Source organism: Dreissena polymorpha, chromosome 8 (genome assembly GCF_020536995.1).
Source record: "Dreissena polymorpha isolate Duluth1 chromosome 8, UMN_Dpol_1.0, whole genome shotgun sequence".
NCBI lineage: Eukaryota > Metazoa > Mollusca > Bivalvia > Myida > Dreissenidae > Dreissena > Dreissena polymorpha.
The window spans coordinates 28,590,648-28,609,473 of record NC_068362.1 but is presented as its reverse complement, the minus strand read 5'-3'; the positions used below and the strand labels follow the sequence as shown (position 1 = coordinate 28,609,473).

At 35.1% G+C, this 18,826-nt stretch overlaps 2 protein-coding genes across 7 annotated transcripts in view; one reads left to right on the top strand and one right to left on the bottom strand.

Annotated features, from left to right (window-relative positions):
- LOC127840410 (fibril-forming collagen alpha chain-like) overlaps nucleotides 1–1,866 on the bottom strand; it is a 32,297-nt gene extending 30,431 nt beyond the window's left edge. The window contains exon 1 of the mRNA XM_052368824.1: nucleotides 1,650–1,866. Coding sequence (XP_052224784.1) covers nucleotides 1,650–1,814 — 165 coding nt within the window. The 5' untranslated portion in view covers nucleotides 1,815–1,866. The remainder of the gene's footprint in view (nucleotides 1–1,649) is intronic.
- Nucleotides 1–18,826, top strand: part of LOC127841099 (L-threonine ammonia-lyase-like) — a 275,394-nt gene that overhangs the window by 230,175 nt on the left and 26,393 nt on the right. For 3 of the 6 annotated variants that reach the window (XR_008030706.1, XR_008030705.1, XM_052369657.1), the window contains exons 1-5: nucleotides 13,654–13,812; nucleotides 15,749–15,934; nucleotides 16,567–16,637; nucleotides 16,923–16,968; nucleotides 18,146–18,331. Coding sequence is in view for 4 of the 6 variants with exons in the window: in XM_052369657.1 (XP_052225617.1) it covers nucleotides 13,780–13,812; nucleotides 15,749–15,934; nucleotides 16,567–16,637; nucleotides 16,923–16,968; nucleotides 18,146–18,331 (522 nt within the window). In the remaining 2 variants the exon portion in view is untranslated. Of the gene's footprint in view, nucleotides 1–9,191; nucleotides 9,379–13,484; nucleotides 13,604–13,653; nucleotides 13,813–15,748; nucleotides 15,935–16,566; nucleotides 16,638–16,922; nucleotides 16,969–18,145; nucleotides 18,332–18,826 lie in introns of those variants that run through there. The other 3 variants (XM_052369659.1, XM_052369660.1, XM_052369661.1) reach the window with 3 other exon arrangements.

Sequence of the window (18,826 nt, the reverse complement as noted above, 5' to 3'; positions counted from 1 at the left end):
AAAAACAAAAATATGAGGAAGGCCAATCAAATGGCTTAAATTGGTGAAGGTCTGGTTCGCCGCTGAGATTAAGTACTGTATCGAATGATCCATTATTTTGGAATATCCAGCTGTCTCACTGTGTTCTTAGAGTTTGATTTGGCCTGAAAACTATTATTATCACATGTCATACCCTGTTTCCCATGTAATATAACCATTACAAATATTTTTATCTTATACATATGTGTAATACACTTTTTAAGCGTTTTCATTAGCTTAGTTTTCGTTCGATTGACCAATCGCATTTTGTTATTTTGCTGAAATGACGTTGCAACGTCAAATGGCGTCACGAAATGCAAACAATATTCGGGATTTAACATTATGTTTGCGTAAATATTTATTTAATTTGCTCATTGTAAAGCATGTGATAAGAAAGAGCTGACACTCGTTGTCATTTCATACCAGGCGAGCTTACCAACGAATTTCCTGGACGAGTTTGATAAAATATGGTATGATATGACAACTTGTTCCAGATCCTATATGTATTACAATTTGGAAAAAACAATAGAACTAATAAAGAAATCGAAAGAAAATGAGAACTCTTGTATTCGTTATTTCTGCTACATTGTGCTTTCCATCCAACTGCAGCTGCTTTCAGTGTTTCATAAAATATTTTTTATTGGACTCGGAAATGAACTTGTTGTTATCGCTACAGTTAGTGGCTAACACATGTCTTCAGATAACAAGAATATACACGTAAACTATTGTTTTTACCGTTTTATCAACGACATAATCGTTGGCTGTATGGCTTATTCTAAAGCTACTTGTTATCGAAAAAAACATACGCCTCGTCTTACGTGGATGGGAAAAGTGAATTCAGCCAAACAGTGGAAAATATCAATCAAAAAGTTCTAATTTGACTTTTTGAAGACCTTTGTAAATATTGGGGAATGAATTCGACAAATGGTATCATCTGAAATTGTTTAAACATCTTTGATTAAAATATTGATTTGCACACAAAACTCAAATTCTGGTTCATTTAAACGGGTTAAGAAATCTTACATTTTGTAACAATGAATAAAATGTATTACAGCGCATATTTTAATAACCTTATGCAACAACAATTAAATATCGTCGGTACCAACGTTCACTCCAATACGCCATGCTTCATGATTGACCATGGGGGATTACTCTTACAATATTGTGTATTCAAGAATGATGTATGTGCCATATAATTGGTCGCGTGTGCAATTCTACAAGACAAGCCAACCAATGAAACAATGCGCGTTCATACAATTACATGCACGCGGCGTTCGATATGACATTTTTACTGTTATCCGTTTGTGTATGACAATTGTACCATTATCTTTTCAAATGATCGATCTTTTATTACAGACTTCGTTCAGAGAGTATATACATTGTAAATGTAAATTGTAAAATTATAAGTCATTATTTGGATCATCAATATTTATTAAAACGAAGCGATCTAAACCAGTTCTCGCACGGTATGTAATGAAATGCTTCACCGCTTTAACATAAATGTAATGTAAATTATATATAGAATCGGTTGCTGTAGGAACAAATGATAATAAACCACATGTTGTGAGAAAATTAAGTACAGGCAAAACTACCTACCGCAATCAAACTTAATCAAGCTGCCTCAAACTTACCAAAATCATATCACATCCATGTCTTAATATCTCCAACTCTTGTTTCACTTTTTCGAGTTCTAATAATTGAAACACTGTCATCCCTGATAATCCAAATATAAAACACCATTGTAATATCGTTGATAGGCCACATTGACCCCATACGAAAGACTTTTTCTCTGGCATTTTTGTTCTGAAGACAACAATTGCCAAAGTTGTTGTGACTCAATTTTGTATAAATTTGATAAGGAAAGATAAAGGTGACAGGTGTTATTTTGCACCTAATGAAATTCATTCATAATTCTATATAGTGTACAGAATATATTGTTTGAACCTATTGCGACCCCTATTTTAGACCAACATATTGAAGAACAAGCAAAGACAAATTGTGAACATCTCATAGTTACGCAAGACAAGTATTGATGCAAAGAATCAAAGGGCGTCGGGAATTTCAGTGTAAAAGGCACTCAATGAAGTTACATGGAACGATTTTTTTTCAACTGTAAATATTAATATATTCGCCGATTATTTTAAACAAAAGAGAAAAAGATACTGGTATAACCATTATCTATGATTTTGTGTTATAACTCCCAAATAACCATTATCTATGATGTTGTGTTATAACCCCCAAATAACCATTATCTATGATTTTGTGTTGTAACCCCCAAATATTTCATAGTTCATTTTATTTACATTGGTTTCCTTTTTATACTGGCATCCGTGTGCAGTTTTCATTAATGGAACAGAACTGTGTAGGTTTTTAAAAATCTGCTTCATCTTGTAAGCGTAATTTCATATTTTTTTCAACTTCAAGGGGAGATGATTCTGAACTTATTCTTGCGTTGCTCATTTAAGATAAGGGGTTAAGTACTCATTGATATGAAAATACTGTAAAAGTTTTAATGTGTTTACGAACCCCCCCCCCCCCTCTCACACATATATTTCATGGGCATAATAAAAACTAAAAAATGTCTACATCAAAACAAAAAGTTAACATAGAACACGAATAAAATAATTCTACTAGGACTCGAACCTTCGGCCTCTCACATGTGAAGCAAGCGTGTAACCACTACTTGAAAAATCACCTTCTAACTAAGATATTAATAAGCTATGAATAGTCGGTTTTAATGTAAACCCGGAAGTGTAAACGCTGGATGGTGAGCGGGGTTAAAGGTCCATACCAAAGGGTCCATACCTGCGGCCTTCTATATGTGGTTTTAAAAAAAATCCCATATAGGAGGACTTGATAGTAATGAGACCGGGGTGCTGTGATGGTGCTTTTCATTGATAAGCGGCTGCTTCCTTTATCAAGCTCGTTATTACAATTAATACTACGTTTCGCGCTTCGCGCTCTATAGCGCATTTATTAGTAACTAGGTGGTTGCTATGATAGTGGAATAGTGGAACAAAGAAGTTTTGTTATTATACAAAACCAGAAAGTTTCACCGGCTTCCGTATTTGCCCAGTCCCTGTGATCTTTTATTATTGCCCAGTCCCTGTATTCAGTTATTAATTATTAAAGAATTAGCTTTGCATTATTGGCAATAAATGTTGTAGTAAATGTAATAGACACAAATGCAGTACCTATTTACACTAATTTACACAAAAAACTACCACTATGCAAGATATTCTGACAACAAAAATATATAAATTGATCCGTAAAATAACTTCTCCCATAAGCGAAAAAAACGTATTACATACTAGTCGCCGCACTTCAGTGCGACGCCAATGATAATTTCGTTCAAAATGATACGTGTAGTTTTCTTTTAAGTGTCGTGCCGAACTAGGATTTGTTCCTTATGTGATTGTTTTAGACACTTTACAAAATTAGTTGTGTTGTAGATAAATGGTGAAAGAAAGTGATTCCTACGAAATCCCCGCACTTAACATATTTGTAGCCGAGCAACTTTGGCAATACGATGTTTCCATACGTTTGTAAAAGTAGACACAGTTATAACTCATAAGTTGGTTTTGTATAGGATGTGTTGGTACATGGTTCATTTAGGCGATCCTAGTAAAAGTCATATGGCATTGATAGCTGGAGCTTGCAGCTATAGTTCTCAGCTTGACCCAATTTTCTTACTTCCCTATAGAAACGTGATTGATTGTACTTTTTAGGTCCCGGATGCATTCATAATGCAGACTCTGGAGATGACGAACATATTTGAAACAAGCTAAAAGGTTTTCGAAACAAACCCCTAAAAATAGACCAGTTCCAATATAAATGTTGTTGTTCTTTTTAATTTGGCTACTAGCTTATAGCTGATCATGAATTTAACATTCAGATTACTATGTGTATTATTTAATTAAAACATAATGCTGGTCATTGATGTAGAGCAATATACGTATTGCACATTCAATACAGACAGCAGACGGACGGACTGATGGACGAGCAGGCGAACGGAAATACATAAATACAGACAACAGAAAGGAAAGGCTTGCGGGCAGGCAGACCATTTACAGTAAATATGTAAGAGCGATAAACCAAAGTTTTGTTTTAATCCTAAAAAAATATTATTATGATATCTATATTATGTAAACATTAAATTCTGAATGTTTCGTTCAGTGACATAATTATGCAGCAAAATATATAGAAATAATAATACATGTACTTCTTAAATGACAGAAAGGTTATTCATAAAACAAGGCTTCGCAACAGCATACTTGCTGTCCTATCGATAGGAATCATGATCAACAGATTTCGGAGATTTGTATGTCATGCTTTTAACATTTAATTAATTCAAATGTTTCACACAACAATGAAAATTATTTGCAAAGCAAATACATTCTACTTATTTAAATTGATAATATATGATGAAATAAAAACTTTTTTTAATGTGTGACATCTCACATGCCCCCCAAACCCCCTTCTACCGCATGTCACAAACTGACACACTTTTTTACACCCCCTATTCCCCCTTAGAGCGTGACATAAATTGTTTAAAGGGGCCGTCCAACAGATTTTTGGCATGTATTGAAGCTTGTCATTAATATTGATAAATTTAAACATTCGAACTAAAAATCTCAAGTAAAAATAACAAGAATACAATTTCTTTCAAAAGGAAATAAAGTAACCCTCAACAGGGCTCGAACCACTGACCCCTGGATTCCTGGAGTAAAAGGCCTCCCATCTTGACCACTCGACCATCCACGCTTATGTCAAGGGCGGAAGTATTTTTTTAGATATATAAGCAATTCTCGTAGTTTCCCAAAATATCGTTTCGCGTCGATACGACGCTTTATCTGCTGGACGACCCCTTGAAGCAAAAATCTTACATGTACTAATAAACAATTAATTTAGAATATTTTTCAAGAAGGGGAACAACTCTTACAGACTTAACCCTTTACCACTTATATATGTATTTTGACGCAGTTGTAGTCCCTTGGAACGTTCAAATTAATTAACCATTTATTTACTCAAACCGATCAGTGTGACAAACAGCTGGCGATCTCTATAAATTTCTTACTAGATTCAAATTTTAATGGCTTCATTTCCAACCCTTAGATACTGATGATCAGAAAACAGCACAAAACCTGAACAGTCTGTGAGTTACTCTCGCAGTATTATGCTGTTTGCACATAGCCATTTTTACTTTTTTGCTTCCAAGTGTGAAAGGGTTAAGATCAGCAGATACAACACATTGTGAAAGAGAAATGGGTCCTATAATAACAGGTGACACATCTCTAACAAATCTTGACAGTAAGCCTTCGAAACCAGTTGCCCTAATGATTAAAATGGTGTTTATGTATTTAAAACTTTATAATTATGAATGAATACCACTTTAAAAAAAAAATCAAAATGCCATTTGATGCTCCTTTAATTTGATGCACATTTCTCATGGTGGACATTCACCGAAAGATTGTAAAAGGAGATTAACAATATCTCTGCTTTACTGAATAAAAGGAATAGGAGCTCATTTGAACATCCGTTTCCGCGTAAAGCCCAAGTCTAACTATTTCCGGTAAATCCCCGGTCCATCACGGTTTGCTAACGTCGCTCGACCGGCGAGAACCGGGATGATGCGTAGATTTTTTTTAACGCGGTCACACTATTTCCCGGTGCCGCCACGGTTAAAGCCGGGCAACAGCCCGGAAGACTCCCGGTGGAAACGAATTAGGTACGGGTTATCCCGGTGAAGCCCCGGCAGAGCCACGGTTGTCGCCTGTAATGCCCAGGTGGAGCACCGGTGAAAGCCGGCAGCTTCCCGGCAGAGCCCCGGTATACCGTAACTCCACCGGCACTCACCGGGGCTATGCCGGCATCAAACCCCGGCAGAGCTAAGGCAACGCCCTGGTTTAACCTCTGTCGTCGACGGTAATGCTCAGGCGGAGCCCTGGTGAATTCCGATTGCGTCCCAGCAGAGCGCCGGTTTACCGATGTACCGTAGCTATACCGGGACTCTACCGGCATTCACCGGGGCACCATCGGCGACAACCGGGGCGTTGCCGTAGCTCTTCCGGGGACTGTATGGGCCCCGGTGGAGCTACGTTGCCGTCCCGGTTTCTCCCGGTTGCGCCCGGTGCCAAACCGGTTGTCCCCGGTGCCGCGACGGTCGTTGTCGGTCCTTCCCGGTTCATCCCGGAGGTATTAAACATTTTAATACTTTTCCGATGGAGCCCCTGTTGTCCCCGGTTCATCCCGGTGGTCCTCGGTGAAGTCCCGGTACATCCCGGTAGAGCCCCGCTTCATCCCAGCAGATCCCGGATCACACACCGGAGCTCCACCGGAATCATAATGAGACTGGGCGTTTTATTATTTTCCATGCTTATCTTGATCGGACAATGCTATCCATCTGATTTATTTCTTTAGGTTTGATGCGTACAAATGTTGAACACGTCCTGTACGAAATGTTCCGACCGGAATTGAGACGTAATTTTATTGACAGTTCCGCCTGGAAAATTGTTGATTCCGCCCGCAATATAGTGGTTAAAAGAAAGAATATTTTCCAGGCGGAAACGGGGCGGAAATTAGGCGGAAACGGGGCGGAATTTGGGGCGAAATATGCTAATGATGCGGAAAATATTTCTGGGCGGAAATTATGTTTGCATGCTGACACGGGGCGGAATTTGTGGCGGAATATGCTAATGAGGCGGAAAAGATTTCCGGGCGTAAATTAGACTGGTATGGAAATTTCCGGGCGGAAATGACAGGAGAATATGTGAATGATTCCGATGGGGGGGGGGGGGTATTATGAACTACTCCGGTATATACATAGCTCCTTATAAGCTGCTGATGGATGGACGGACATTAAGTGGTCACAAAAGCTAAAAAAAAACTTTTGAAAAATCACAAAAACAACATGTCCCCTTCAATCTTTTTCCAGATACAGTCAGTCATAAAACAAACATTTTTTGCAGATTACACAACATACAAAATTGATGGAACAATTAACTCATTCGCTGCTTTAATAAACGCAATACAAGACTTTAGTGAAATATCTGGCTTAAAACTAAATACTCAAAAATCAACAGTTATGGTGTTGGTTCGCTAAAACATTCACTAATTAAATTTAATGAATACAAAAACTTTATCTGGACCTCTGATGGAGCTTTAACACTCAGTGGTTTCTATTTAACAAATGACAAAAATCTTGATTATATGGCAAAAAACATTCAATAAGATATAGACACCTTTGACTGCTTTAAACGTCTTTTATATATATGTAATTTGAAATTACTGCAAAGATTATAAACTGGCTTGAGCATTCATTTTAAATGTTATAGGTAAACCACCTGCCAAAAAAAGATATTACTGAAAAACAATATAACTATAATAAACACAGCATAATATAAGAAAACAATAAAAAGTAAATATTCTAAGAAACAAACCTGTTAAGTAGTTCTGAGCATTAAAAAAAAGTTCCATTATAACTCACTGAATCACTCTTTTCAGCCTTTTTTACACACTGAATGTTGACTTCCACATTTTACTTAATTATTTCAGAATGTTCATCAAAGTAAGATCAATTCATCATATTATTAAAACTTCAAATTAAAAAAGTCCAATCATTGCTTTGAAACTGCTTTTCAAATTTTCAAGCCAGTAACAGACGTCTTGCAAACACCGCGCTGTTATGTTCAAATTTCTGACTCACACTCAGAATAAGAGTCTGTCTTATCAAGCTGTAGGATCATATTACCCCATATTACCCCATATTACCCATGAATTCTTTGTTTACAATTAACTGGGGGAATATAAAGAGCCACCAAATTGACAACTTAAAACAAAACACTACTGATAAACAGGAATAAATGTACTGCATATTCCACAACAATTTTCAGCTTGCATACAGCCCTTAATCAAATTTGCTCTACGACCCTTAATTCAAAGATATTTTAAATACATAGTAGATTTACATGTACTTTAAATGTTGTGAGGTAAATTATCAAAACAAAGTGATTTAATTATAAGGTCTTATAAAATAAGCCTGAGCCAAAATATATATAAATTTCATCAAGAACAGTATTTATCTTAGTTAATTATTTTCCTCCAAATTTTAAGCAGTGAAAACTTGCAGCTGAATTTGTGGATTAGTCCTATTTTTTCAGAGCTCACGCTAATGTTACAGACCCTATTTTGCAAATCAGTATGTGACTAGAAGCCTTAACTACGGTATGGAAAGACAACCACTGCCTGTTGCAGCATACGACAAATGCCATTCATCTAGCAGAGTTGTCGTCCGTGTCACAACATACATGTGAATGTGATGAAACGCAGTGTATTTACCTTTTTAGTTCACCGCTGGCACACTGCAGAGGGTTTATATGACTAATACATGTAGTGTTTAACAGCTTGTAAATACGAGATTGGCCAGTCTGGTGTTTATCATTGAAATCTGACTGTACATATTGGCTGCTTTAAGGGAAAACGGGGCTTAATGCATGTCAAATAAGATTAGCCTGTGCATACTGCTTAGCCTGTGCAGTGCGCACAAGCTAATCAAGGACGACATTTTACAACAGCGAACACCTACAGTGCCTTCAGTTCTTTGATTTAATTATCTTAAAGACCCATTTTGAAATTCTTTATCAATAGTTTTCTAAGTCCAACATTCTGCCCTAGAGAAATGTATATTATGAAATTCCGCCCGAGTTAATTTCCTTAGTCAGAAAATCCGCCCCAGAGAAATATATAAATATGAACTTCCACCCGAGTCTTATTTCCGCCCGGACTTGCTAATGAGTTCCGCTAGGAAAAAAATAAAGAGACATGGTCTTTTGGGGGCGGAAATCAATTTCCTCCTCTATTCCGTCCGGAAACAATAGTTTCCATTCCAATTCAGCCTCATTTCCGTCCCATTTCCGCCCCTAAATTTCGTACGGGGTGATTCGAAGATTTTAGTAGACGGTAGTGACGTCAAACCGCGGACCAGCAGCGCGTGACGTTTTTAAATTCGCTTGCGTTCATTTGCTAGGGAAACGTGGCGAGTGTCAAATGCGTGACGTCAATACAAAGTCTGCATTTTGTTCTTAAACCATCGAGTTTGTTGAAAACTATGTGATGCGGTTAATCCTAAAAATTCGAAATTCGCTCACTTACTTTATCTTGTTTACTTGTGAAATGTGTTAACTTTAATTCGTGTTGCATCACTTCGCTCTTACGATGGCTGGCCTTTCTGCAATGCCCTTGACTGACAGTTTGTATTACTGTTTAACCGCATTTTACCGACAGAGGGTAGCAATTAACTCCTTCACTGAATCGACATCGGTTGTGCTGTGTATCGCATTGTGTATACTATCCTAAAATAAGGTAAACAGCAAAAATAGGTTAAACATGTGTTGATTGGATTACAGTAACATTAGTTGTATTGGTATGATAGAGACTAAAACGTGTCGAAAAAAGTTTAAGTATTGCAAGCCAAACGATTTATTTTCTAGACAATCAAGGCAAGTGTTTGAACTTACTTATCATCAATAAGTTCTGGCTACCATAACTTTAAATGTCGCTTTTTATGATTTTTGACTGGCGCGACTTTATAGGTACAGGTCTGTCAATACTATATAAACTGTACGCTGAAGTTTCTTTAGCTAATCATCAATTTGCAACGACGTCAGTTTGACCTTGTGCAAATGTATTCTTATCTTTGACTTATATGTGTTGTTGACTTTGTTTATTATATAAGACCTTCAAGGTGACGTTTGTTATTTAATACGTTGCGAGTCCTGTTCTTAATGAGTGAGCTTACTAACAATTTAGCTGCTAATCCTTGTCAAACGCTGGCCAAGGGTCAATATGCATAGGCGGGGCCAGGGGGGGGGGGGCGGCGTACGCCCCCCCCCCCCTCTAAAATCGCCAAAGTGAAGTCAATTCATTTGATGTTTCACACTTAACTAGATCTAAATCACCTATCTAAACTTGTCAAAGCCTTCAAAATAACTAAAATAATGGAGCTTCACCCCCCGCTGGACCCCCAAAACTATAAATTATGCAATCTTTTGGCATTATAAGAAGGTACTTTGATGAAAGTATATAAGGCGTGACATGCTCGAGAAGTGGTTGTCAAAGCCTTCAAAATCACTTAAATCATGGAGCTTACAGACCCCCTAGCAGGGCTTTGCCCTGCACTCAGGGCCCTCAATCCATTTTAAGGGAAGCTGGTCGCTATCCTCATGAGGGGGGATTTTTGCGGCGTTTTGCTTTTGGGGGGATTTTTTACTTACTCTCTTATTATTACATTTGTACATGTTTGCACAATATTCTTTTCTTTTTTCATAATTTAGTATGTTTGACAAGATTAAATTGACATAGAATTGAAAAATAATTATCATGAGACACATCTTTTTTCTTTTTTTTTTAATTTCAGGGGGAATTTTTCCCCCCAAAAGGGGTAAAAAAAATACTTTACAGGTTGGGGACTGCGGCCAAAATTCGGCCGCAGATTTGATAGATTGAGGGCCATGTGCAGCACCCACCAGAGGCCCTAGTCCCTGGACCCCCAGCAAATCTTTCAATATCCCACCCCCCGCTAACCAGAAATCCTGGATCCGCCCGTGATATGTATTAATGAATCCTTATGTTTACATTTAGAATGGCCAATACAAAGCAGGCTTGCTGAAATGAAAAAATCGACATGTATACTCAATAGCTGTATTTCTATGCTTCAATGTTGGCCTTTCAATAAAAACATCTGGCAATATACCAACTGTAATAATAACTGCCAGTCAACAATATTCTTAAAGTGGCTGTAGCGTATTAGCTTACCAAATGTATAAACTACTTGTTCACATACCAAATAATGTTAGCTATAAACATATTTTATTTAAAACAAAGACCTATATAAAAAAACATTTTATAATTTTTGTTTAAAATAAAATTTTGCAGAATTGCAAGTTCAGTTCCATAAATTATTTAAAGAAATTTAACAAACCATTTTGTGGTTAGTAAAATTTTTAATTTAAGCAGACATCAACGCATTAAATGCCAAATCAGGGACCTTTACAAACATATGGTCCCTGGTCAGATAGAGTATAAGCATGCTGTGGTATTTGTTGTTTTGTCTTAATAATTGTTTAAAAATAAACTTTTAAACGGACATTTTCACATGCTTTTGTCTTTTTTTAAGTTTGTCATGGATTTCATTTTCTTGATTTACTGAAAGGAATAAAAAGTCTCATCAAACATTTACAGAAAGAAAGTCTAAGTGTTAAACGATCAGATTTTCGGCACCACCAGGATTTGAACAGGCGATTTGTCCTCAGATTATCAAATTAACCTCATGGCCATCTAAACAGTGATGCATGCTTTAATTTATGTAAGTGATCCATGTTATTTTTCAATTTCACAAGATGAAAATGCATAAATTAATAGGTATTTTCAGTATAATTTGTGACAAGAAATTAACAGTTCCTTAATTTGTGAGCAAGTCCCTTTATATGAATAACATCAGTCAAAAATTGTTGCCATTCTTGCAATTCAATTTCATCAAAATTTAATAATGATTGATTAAATGATTATATTTTAAATTGGCTGAATGTTTATCATAAGTTATTTTCTATTTCATTATAAACAATGATATTTATGAAAGAAATTGTTAAAATTAAAAATATTGGCAACAAAGTATGAAGATATTTTCAAAGAGCCATTAATGAAAACAAAAAAGCTGAAAATCAGAGAAAAACAATCATTAAGAGGGTATCAATCACAAGCAATATGAACACAAGGAAGATATGACAGTTGAGTAGGCAGTACATAAAACCCTATAGTTATATTTACATAGAATGGAGTCAAAATCAACAAAACTCACTCAGGGCACAATTGCAAAGAAAAGTTTTTATATATTCACATGCCCTGAGATTTAAGATGATTACCATCTTTCTGTTTATTTTACAAAATTGTGTATGAATATCGGAAATACTAAAAATCATCAATTTTGGGCCAAAGACCCCTTTCATTGGATTTTATTCCTGTTCTGCATTTACACTCAATAATTTGGTATGACATAAGAGTTTTTTTCCAACTGATAATTGTTCACAAACATTGAACAGTCATAGCTTCTTAAAGTAATTTATAATGTTTATGTTTTAACTTTATAGCAATTTTAAAAATTATATGTTATATACATTATTTGAACAATTTTAATTAGGGTGTTACTTGTTTGAACGCAAAAACAACAGAAAACATTGTTTTATCACATATATGTGTATTGAAAAGATTTAACAAACTTGTGTGAGGACAGTAAATAGTAAATGAAGGTGTTTGCACCTTATAAATAATAGTAAATGAGTGTCTATCAGGTCACTGTCACATATATATTTAAAAAAATATTTGAAGTGAACTAATTATTAAAGCATGACCTTGTTAATGTGAATGGGCCAGCAAGGTTACTACATACACTGAATAACGGACTTATAGTCCATCTATTGGCCGATTTTCTCATTAAGTAGTATTGATATCAACCCATTTACAGCTTGCTTTAAACGTTCATAGTCTACTTAACCTTGATTATAGTTACTGGTACTGGGTCATTGATTTCAACAATGTTTCCACCTATATAGGTACAGGTATGTTTGTTTTGAGTTTGAATCCTTTTTGAAGCATTATTTCCAATAGTGTGACTGGGTGAATATTTGATTAGGTTCCATTTACTGTCCATATTCAACAATTGGACAATTACGCTCCACACCGTTACGCTGTATGAGTAGGGGTGTTGACAACATCGTAACGGTGTGGACAAATTTATACACACAATATGGTGTGAATAAAGTTCGTATTCATATCGCCGATTGTCTTTCAAACAACATCGCACATTTTACATGGAGCTTATCTGACATAGATCTACATGTCTTGTAAAAAAACGATGCGATTAACAAGAATATGAAAGTATAAGATTATCTGTCCACACCGTTACAATTGTGACATCACCGTTACGCTGCAAAAAAAGAATACTTTTATATACATTAAGATTCAACAAAAACTGCAAACGTGTTTTAACATCATAAAGTCTTCAAAACGGTGCCCGATGAAAGAAGAATTTAGTATATAAACATGTACCTAAACATTTTAAATAAATTCTTAAAGTTGTAAAACGTCATTAAAATGTGTATTTACACCGTTACGCACATACGGTTCTGATAAAGTCACTTACGATTTGGAATTGATGTAATAGCCACTCATGATCACTTTATACAATGAAACAACGCAAAAAAATCTTTTAAATCAAGTTTAAATATAAAAACATTATCAAACAAGTATTAATGTCCGGAACGGTGTTCTCTTCACAGCTTTTGACGTGCGTCAAATAAACCTTCCTAATCGTCACATTATGTCTTGCCCAGCTTAGGTTAACGTCCGTCTGACATGTACGTAACTGATAAAAGGTCTGTCGACACTGCTTCACTAATTGTGTTTTTGAATATTTTTTTTATTAAGAATGGGACCTAATCAAATATTCACCCGACTACACCCTGTAGAAATTTACACCCTGTAGTAATTTACTAAAAGGCTGGTTAAGACTGGATTATTTCGGCAGTTACATGTTAGTAATGATTAGCAATTTAATATACATGTTGTAAAGAAATTTTTTGAATGGAATATGTTGGTGATAATGGTATTATGTTTTTTACTTAATACTTTTTGTTCAGTTTTATGCAGTTATAACTAAGTATTCAGTACTCAGTAAGTCTAGTTTAATTGGTTAACTCAGAAATCTCAATGATGATGCAACATCTTTGGGCAACAGATGTGGTAAGACTTTACAAAAAATATATATTTTGTGTTTTTATCACAGGATAAGACAAGTTTGAGAAGATTAATAGCAAATACTTTTATTTATTTATTGAAAGGGATTATACGGTTTATAAGATAGCATACACAGTCATGGTTACTTGCTATATTATTGTGAATTGTGTCCTATTGTGAATGTCATTGGAATACTTAAGTTCAATGTCTTCAAGGCCTGTTACTCACTTCGAGTAGAAATATTAAGACAAAATGGGTTATTTCAAGGGGAATCTAGCTTTACACAGAATACCTCTACATGGGGAAATATAAGAATATTTTCAATGCATTAACAAAATGAATATTAAATCAGTTTAAATTTATATCTGTATAAATAAGCAGGGTATGATTTTATTGCATGATGATTGCATGTGAATAATTGTTTTTATGTAAATTAAACAAAATTGTAAAATTCTTTTTTTTTTTAAATTATTTTTCAATTGGATTTGTTTAATATGTGATGGGAGAATATATACTTTATGTTGTAGGACAGAGGTTTATTCTGTGATTAAATCATGTCCTAATGCTGATAATATTAACTGACTTCCGATTTAAATTATTTAAATTTATTTTAATTTAATGTGCTGACCATGAAAATGGCAGGATGGCATTAAGTTTTAACTCTGCGCGCATACATGTGTGTGACTGCAGTGTAGACAAATTTCAAAATGCTACTTAAGCTCTGGGAAAACTCAAGAGTTACAAGTTCAAGCCATACAGATTTTTTTTGGACTGTAACTTTGTCATTTATCATTCTTTTTTAAGAAAATTTACCACAAATTAATATCGATTTTAAGAAAGCTCTTTATATGACAGAGCATCTCTCTACCTCAAAGGTCAAGGTATCACTTAAAGGTCAATAGTCAAATGGCTCTAAAACTGCTTGAAGATTCCTGTCCCCAGCCATAATTTTGTCATATAGTGATGGATTTTAAAATAAAATGGCACAAATGCTATACATCATTAGATGATGTGTCCCTTGTTGCACTTGTGTACACTCCCAGTACAGAAAGGTCAAGATCAAATCTCAAAACAGTGATAAACAGCTTATTTGGACTATGACTTTGTCCTGTATCCTGCCATTTTAAGATAAATTACCACTAGTAACAACTATGAGGACATTTTGTGTGTTAAACCTGTCTCCCTAGTTATCAGGGTCACACTGGAGGTCAGAAGTAAAACAGATTGTCTATTCTGTAACTTTCATTCATCAATCAGTTATAAGAAAACTTACAAAAATGACACTCAATATTGTTTTTTTCATAATTTATTACGTTTGACTAGATTAAATTGAAATAGAATTGAGATATTATAATCATGAGACACATCTTTCTATTAAAAAAAATTTTTTTTTTTTTTTTTTTTTTTTTTAAGGGGAATTTTTGGTTCTGAAGGGGGAAAAAAACCAGCCTAGTTTGGTGGGGGAAGACGCCGATATTCGGCGTCTGTTATATAAGGTAAAAAAACATTGGAGAAGTTTTGAGACAAAAGTGGACTCTGGGGGCATCTATGCTCTATTGACACATTTCTTGTTCATTTATGTAAATGCTATTGTTCTTTTACCAAGCTTGTAACCTATTCAACAATTGTTGTCTAGTGAGTGCAAAAGGGCCATCATCGCCCTTTTGTTTTTCTGAATTTACTTATTTTCAGTTACTGTTTGATTTCTGAGAACTTAAAGTGTGATATGAAATAGGGTAATATTGTGCAACATATAATCGATGAAAAATCCACATACACTCTTTGTGATATTGGTTGGGTGACAAGAATGATACAAAATTTAGCCAAAACATATTATATAAGTATATACTACATGTATGACATAATCATCCCTCTACTATCTTAGTGCTAAGATTGAAAAAAAAGGTTTACGGAATAAATGCATTCACTAAATATTGTACAGCCGTCAGAGATGGATGACAATTTGACTCATCCGCCTGACAAGCGAAGGAAAATGTCTACCATTGGCAGTGAAGAAGTGATCTTGGACAAGTTCTGCGACCCAGACAATCCTATCACCATTACGTTCCAGGACATCAGTGCAGCTGCGTACAAAATTCGAGACGGCATTGAAAGAACACCATGTCTGGTAGAATCATTTTTGTGTTTAACATCTTAACGTGTTTGAAATCTGCCCACAGGGTTACAACTGGCCACCCCACAGTGGTCACATGTTTAATAGAGATGTATATAGTAAATAACATTAAAAATAATCTCTCAGAGGTTTGGTGGAGATGTATATAGTAAATAACATTAAAAATCTTCTCTCAGAGGTCTGGTGTTTAATATTTGGTAGGTAAAATGGTGTAGTGGTCCTCTGCAAAGTTTGTTCAAATTATGCCTGATGTTTAAACTATTCACACCACCAGTCCACACCACCAGTCACTTGATTTCTTCTCTGAAACCACATGGGTCAGGGCTTTAATATTAAGTGTGTAACATTGTCTAGTGGTCCTCTTCTTAGTTTCTTCAAATCACTTCCCTGGGATCAAAACTGGCCAGGGGTCTTTGAGATGTGGTTTAAACTGTTTTTTTTAATTGAATTATGTAGAATAATAACATGAACAACAGTGAACCACTCTGCACACACAGATTTGATGTTCAAACTGTGACATCAGAGTGTTGTCCTCAACAAAGATTGTTAAAATCTTGCCCCTAGGTTTGAAACTGGAATTCCTTTTTTACACAGGTGTGTGATTTGTATTTTTTTTGTATTTTCAGAAATCCCAGATGACTCAAATGTATGGCATGAAGCTTTTTTTCAAAAAGGAATTTTTACAATACACAGGAAGGTAAAAACAATATGGTTTGTTTTGATAGGTGTAAAAGTGCTTTAAGAGTTACTTTTCTTGGACTAATGACTTTGTAGCAGTAAAATGTAAACCTAATCGCAATAATATAAAAATTAAATTTCTGTATAATTCTGTAGATTCACTTATTTCAGAGATCCATGAAAATACTCAGGTTTCACTATTGTTTTCCAAATTAACAAAATGCCATGATTTTGTTTGTATTTTATCAATTATGCAATCGACATTGAAACAGCTTGGAATAATTTTTGTTCCATTTTATTTCAGTTTCAAGGAACGTGGGGCAAGATACGCTCTGTTGATGCTAAATAAGGTAAGCCAAACCTGTATGTTTTTTTAAGGGTTCCCGGGCACCAATGAAAACCTTTCAGCTATTTTATTCTTTACTTATCAAAATAATTATGTTATTTGACAGCTTCTTTTTAGCAAAAATAATTATTTTGTGTGACTCTTATTTTTAGGACACCCAGATTTTCATTTAAAATTAAAGCCTCTTAATTTTCAGTCAGTTGCATATATTAATCTGAATTCTAACTATATTAATTAGATTACTCTTTTGAAACATGGCATGTGCACAGCTGTATGATGGTCATAAAATCTGTCAAATGATTGACAGAAGTAAAAAAACAGAAGCATTTACTTTTCTTTTGTTAAATTGGCATTATTGCTGGTTAAAGACCATGTCTTCGCCTCATGGCTTTAATTGGTTATTCAGTTGAAATGATCAACATAAAGGACCAATAAATTCTGCTTTATGTATGAACATTTTGTGAATTGAAGTATTTTAATAAAAACTTTTAAGTTGTGAAGTTGTGCAAGTTATGATAAATGTAAATAGTCTTTGTTAATTATTGCCTATTAAATATTCCGTTATATAAGTTGAAACAACCCTCCTAAACATGCCAAATGGGACGCTTAGGCATCAGTTGTATAATTGTGGATATCGTGTCCACCTAACAGTCAGGCAGTGCAAGTTCCACCCCCTTTCTAGGAGTTCTCTAAAGATCATCTTTGTAGACACCAAGTACTGGTTCTATCCAGGAAACTTGTGAGTGTATAAATAATCACAAGGCAATCAATGCAGTCAAGCTTACATAAATAAGTTTATACCGTTATATATATATTGACAGGACCCGGTTGCCCAAAACTATAACGACCGGTTGTGGTAACTGTCTATTAAATTCAGATCCAAATAAAATGAACTTTAAAAGCACTAGTATTATCAAGCATATCCAAATTATTTAAGAATACAAATTTGTTTACAATTGAAACAGATAATAAAGGTTTAAGAATTAAGTACCTTAAATAATTTGATCCTAAAATTTACAGCTGTTAATATCTTAGTGGGCCTTTAAAGGGTTGAGCAACCAAGTCCAGTGAACAGTGAATTAATTGTCTACAATTAAATACTCCCTTTACCCAAGTTAAAGCCATCAAGGAACATAGGTTTTTCTGTACAAATAAAAACAACAAATTTGTATTCATATTAGGACCAGAAGAAGCAAGGTGTGATAGCAGCCAGTGCAGGGAACCATGCGTTGGCCCTGGCATACCACGGTCAGGAGCTGGGGATATCCATCACGGTCATCATGCCTATCATCGCCCCACTCATGAAGATACAGGCCTGCAGAAAATTTGGGGCTAATGTGCAAGTAAAGGGGGCTAACTTGGCAGAGGTGTGTAGTTTCTTTTTCAACTTGTGTAATATTTAAGGCATTTTTTCAGCCATGGTAAATACACTTGTAAAATGCTAAAGGCAGGTATAATAGGGATAAATGGAAATGGAAAAGTTTTATCTTCTCCATTCACTTAATCAAGGGTGGCAAAATCTAAAAAAACTACTTGTCCGCGGACAACCATTTAGGAAATTTAACTTTCGGCATCAACTCGTAACCATGGACAATCCTTTAGCCAAGTTTCTTGAAAAGTTCTGGTGCGTTTATGTAAATCATATTTTGTATCATATTCTTTCTTATTTTTTCGGGGTGGGGTGGACTGCTTAAAGCTTTGGGTTTCTGCTCAGTTGAAGTTGAAGATTTAAAAATGATCATCTTAGTTCGATAGTTTTATTTCCGTCTGATTGTAAAAATACAGAAATCAGTCTGTACACAGTCTTACAGTCGGGCCGATTGTTGAAAATGCGCTACGTGATTAAATCCATAGTTAAGCTT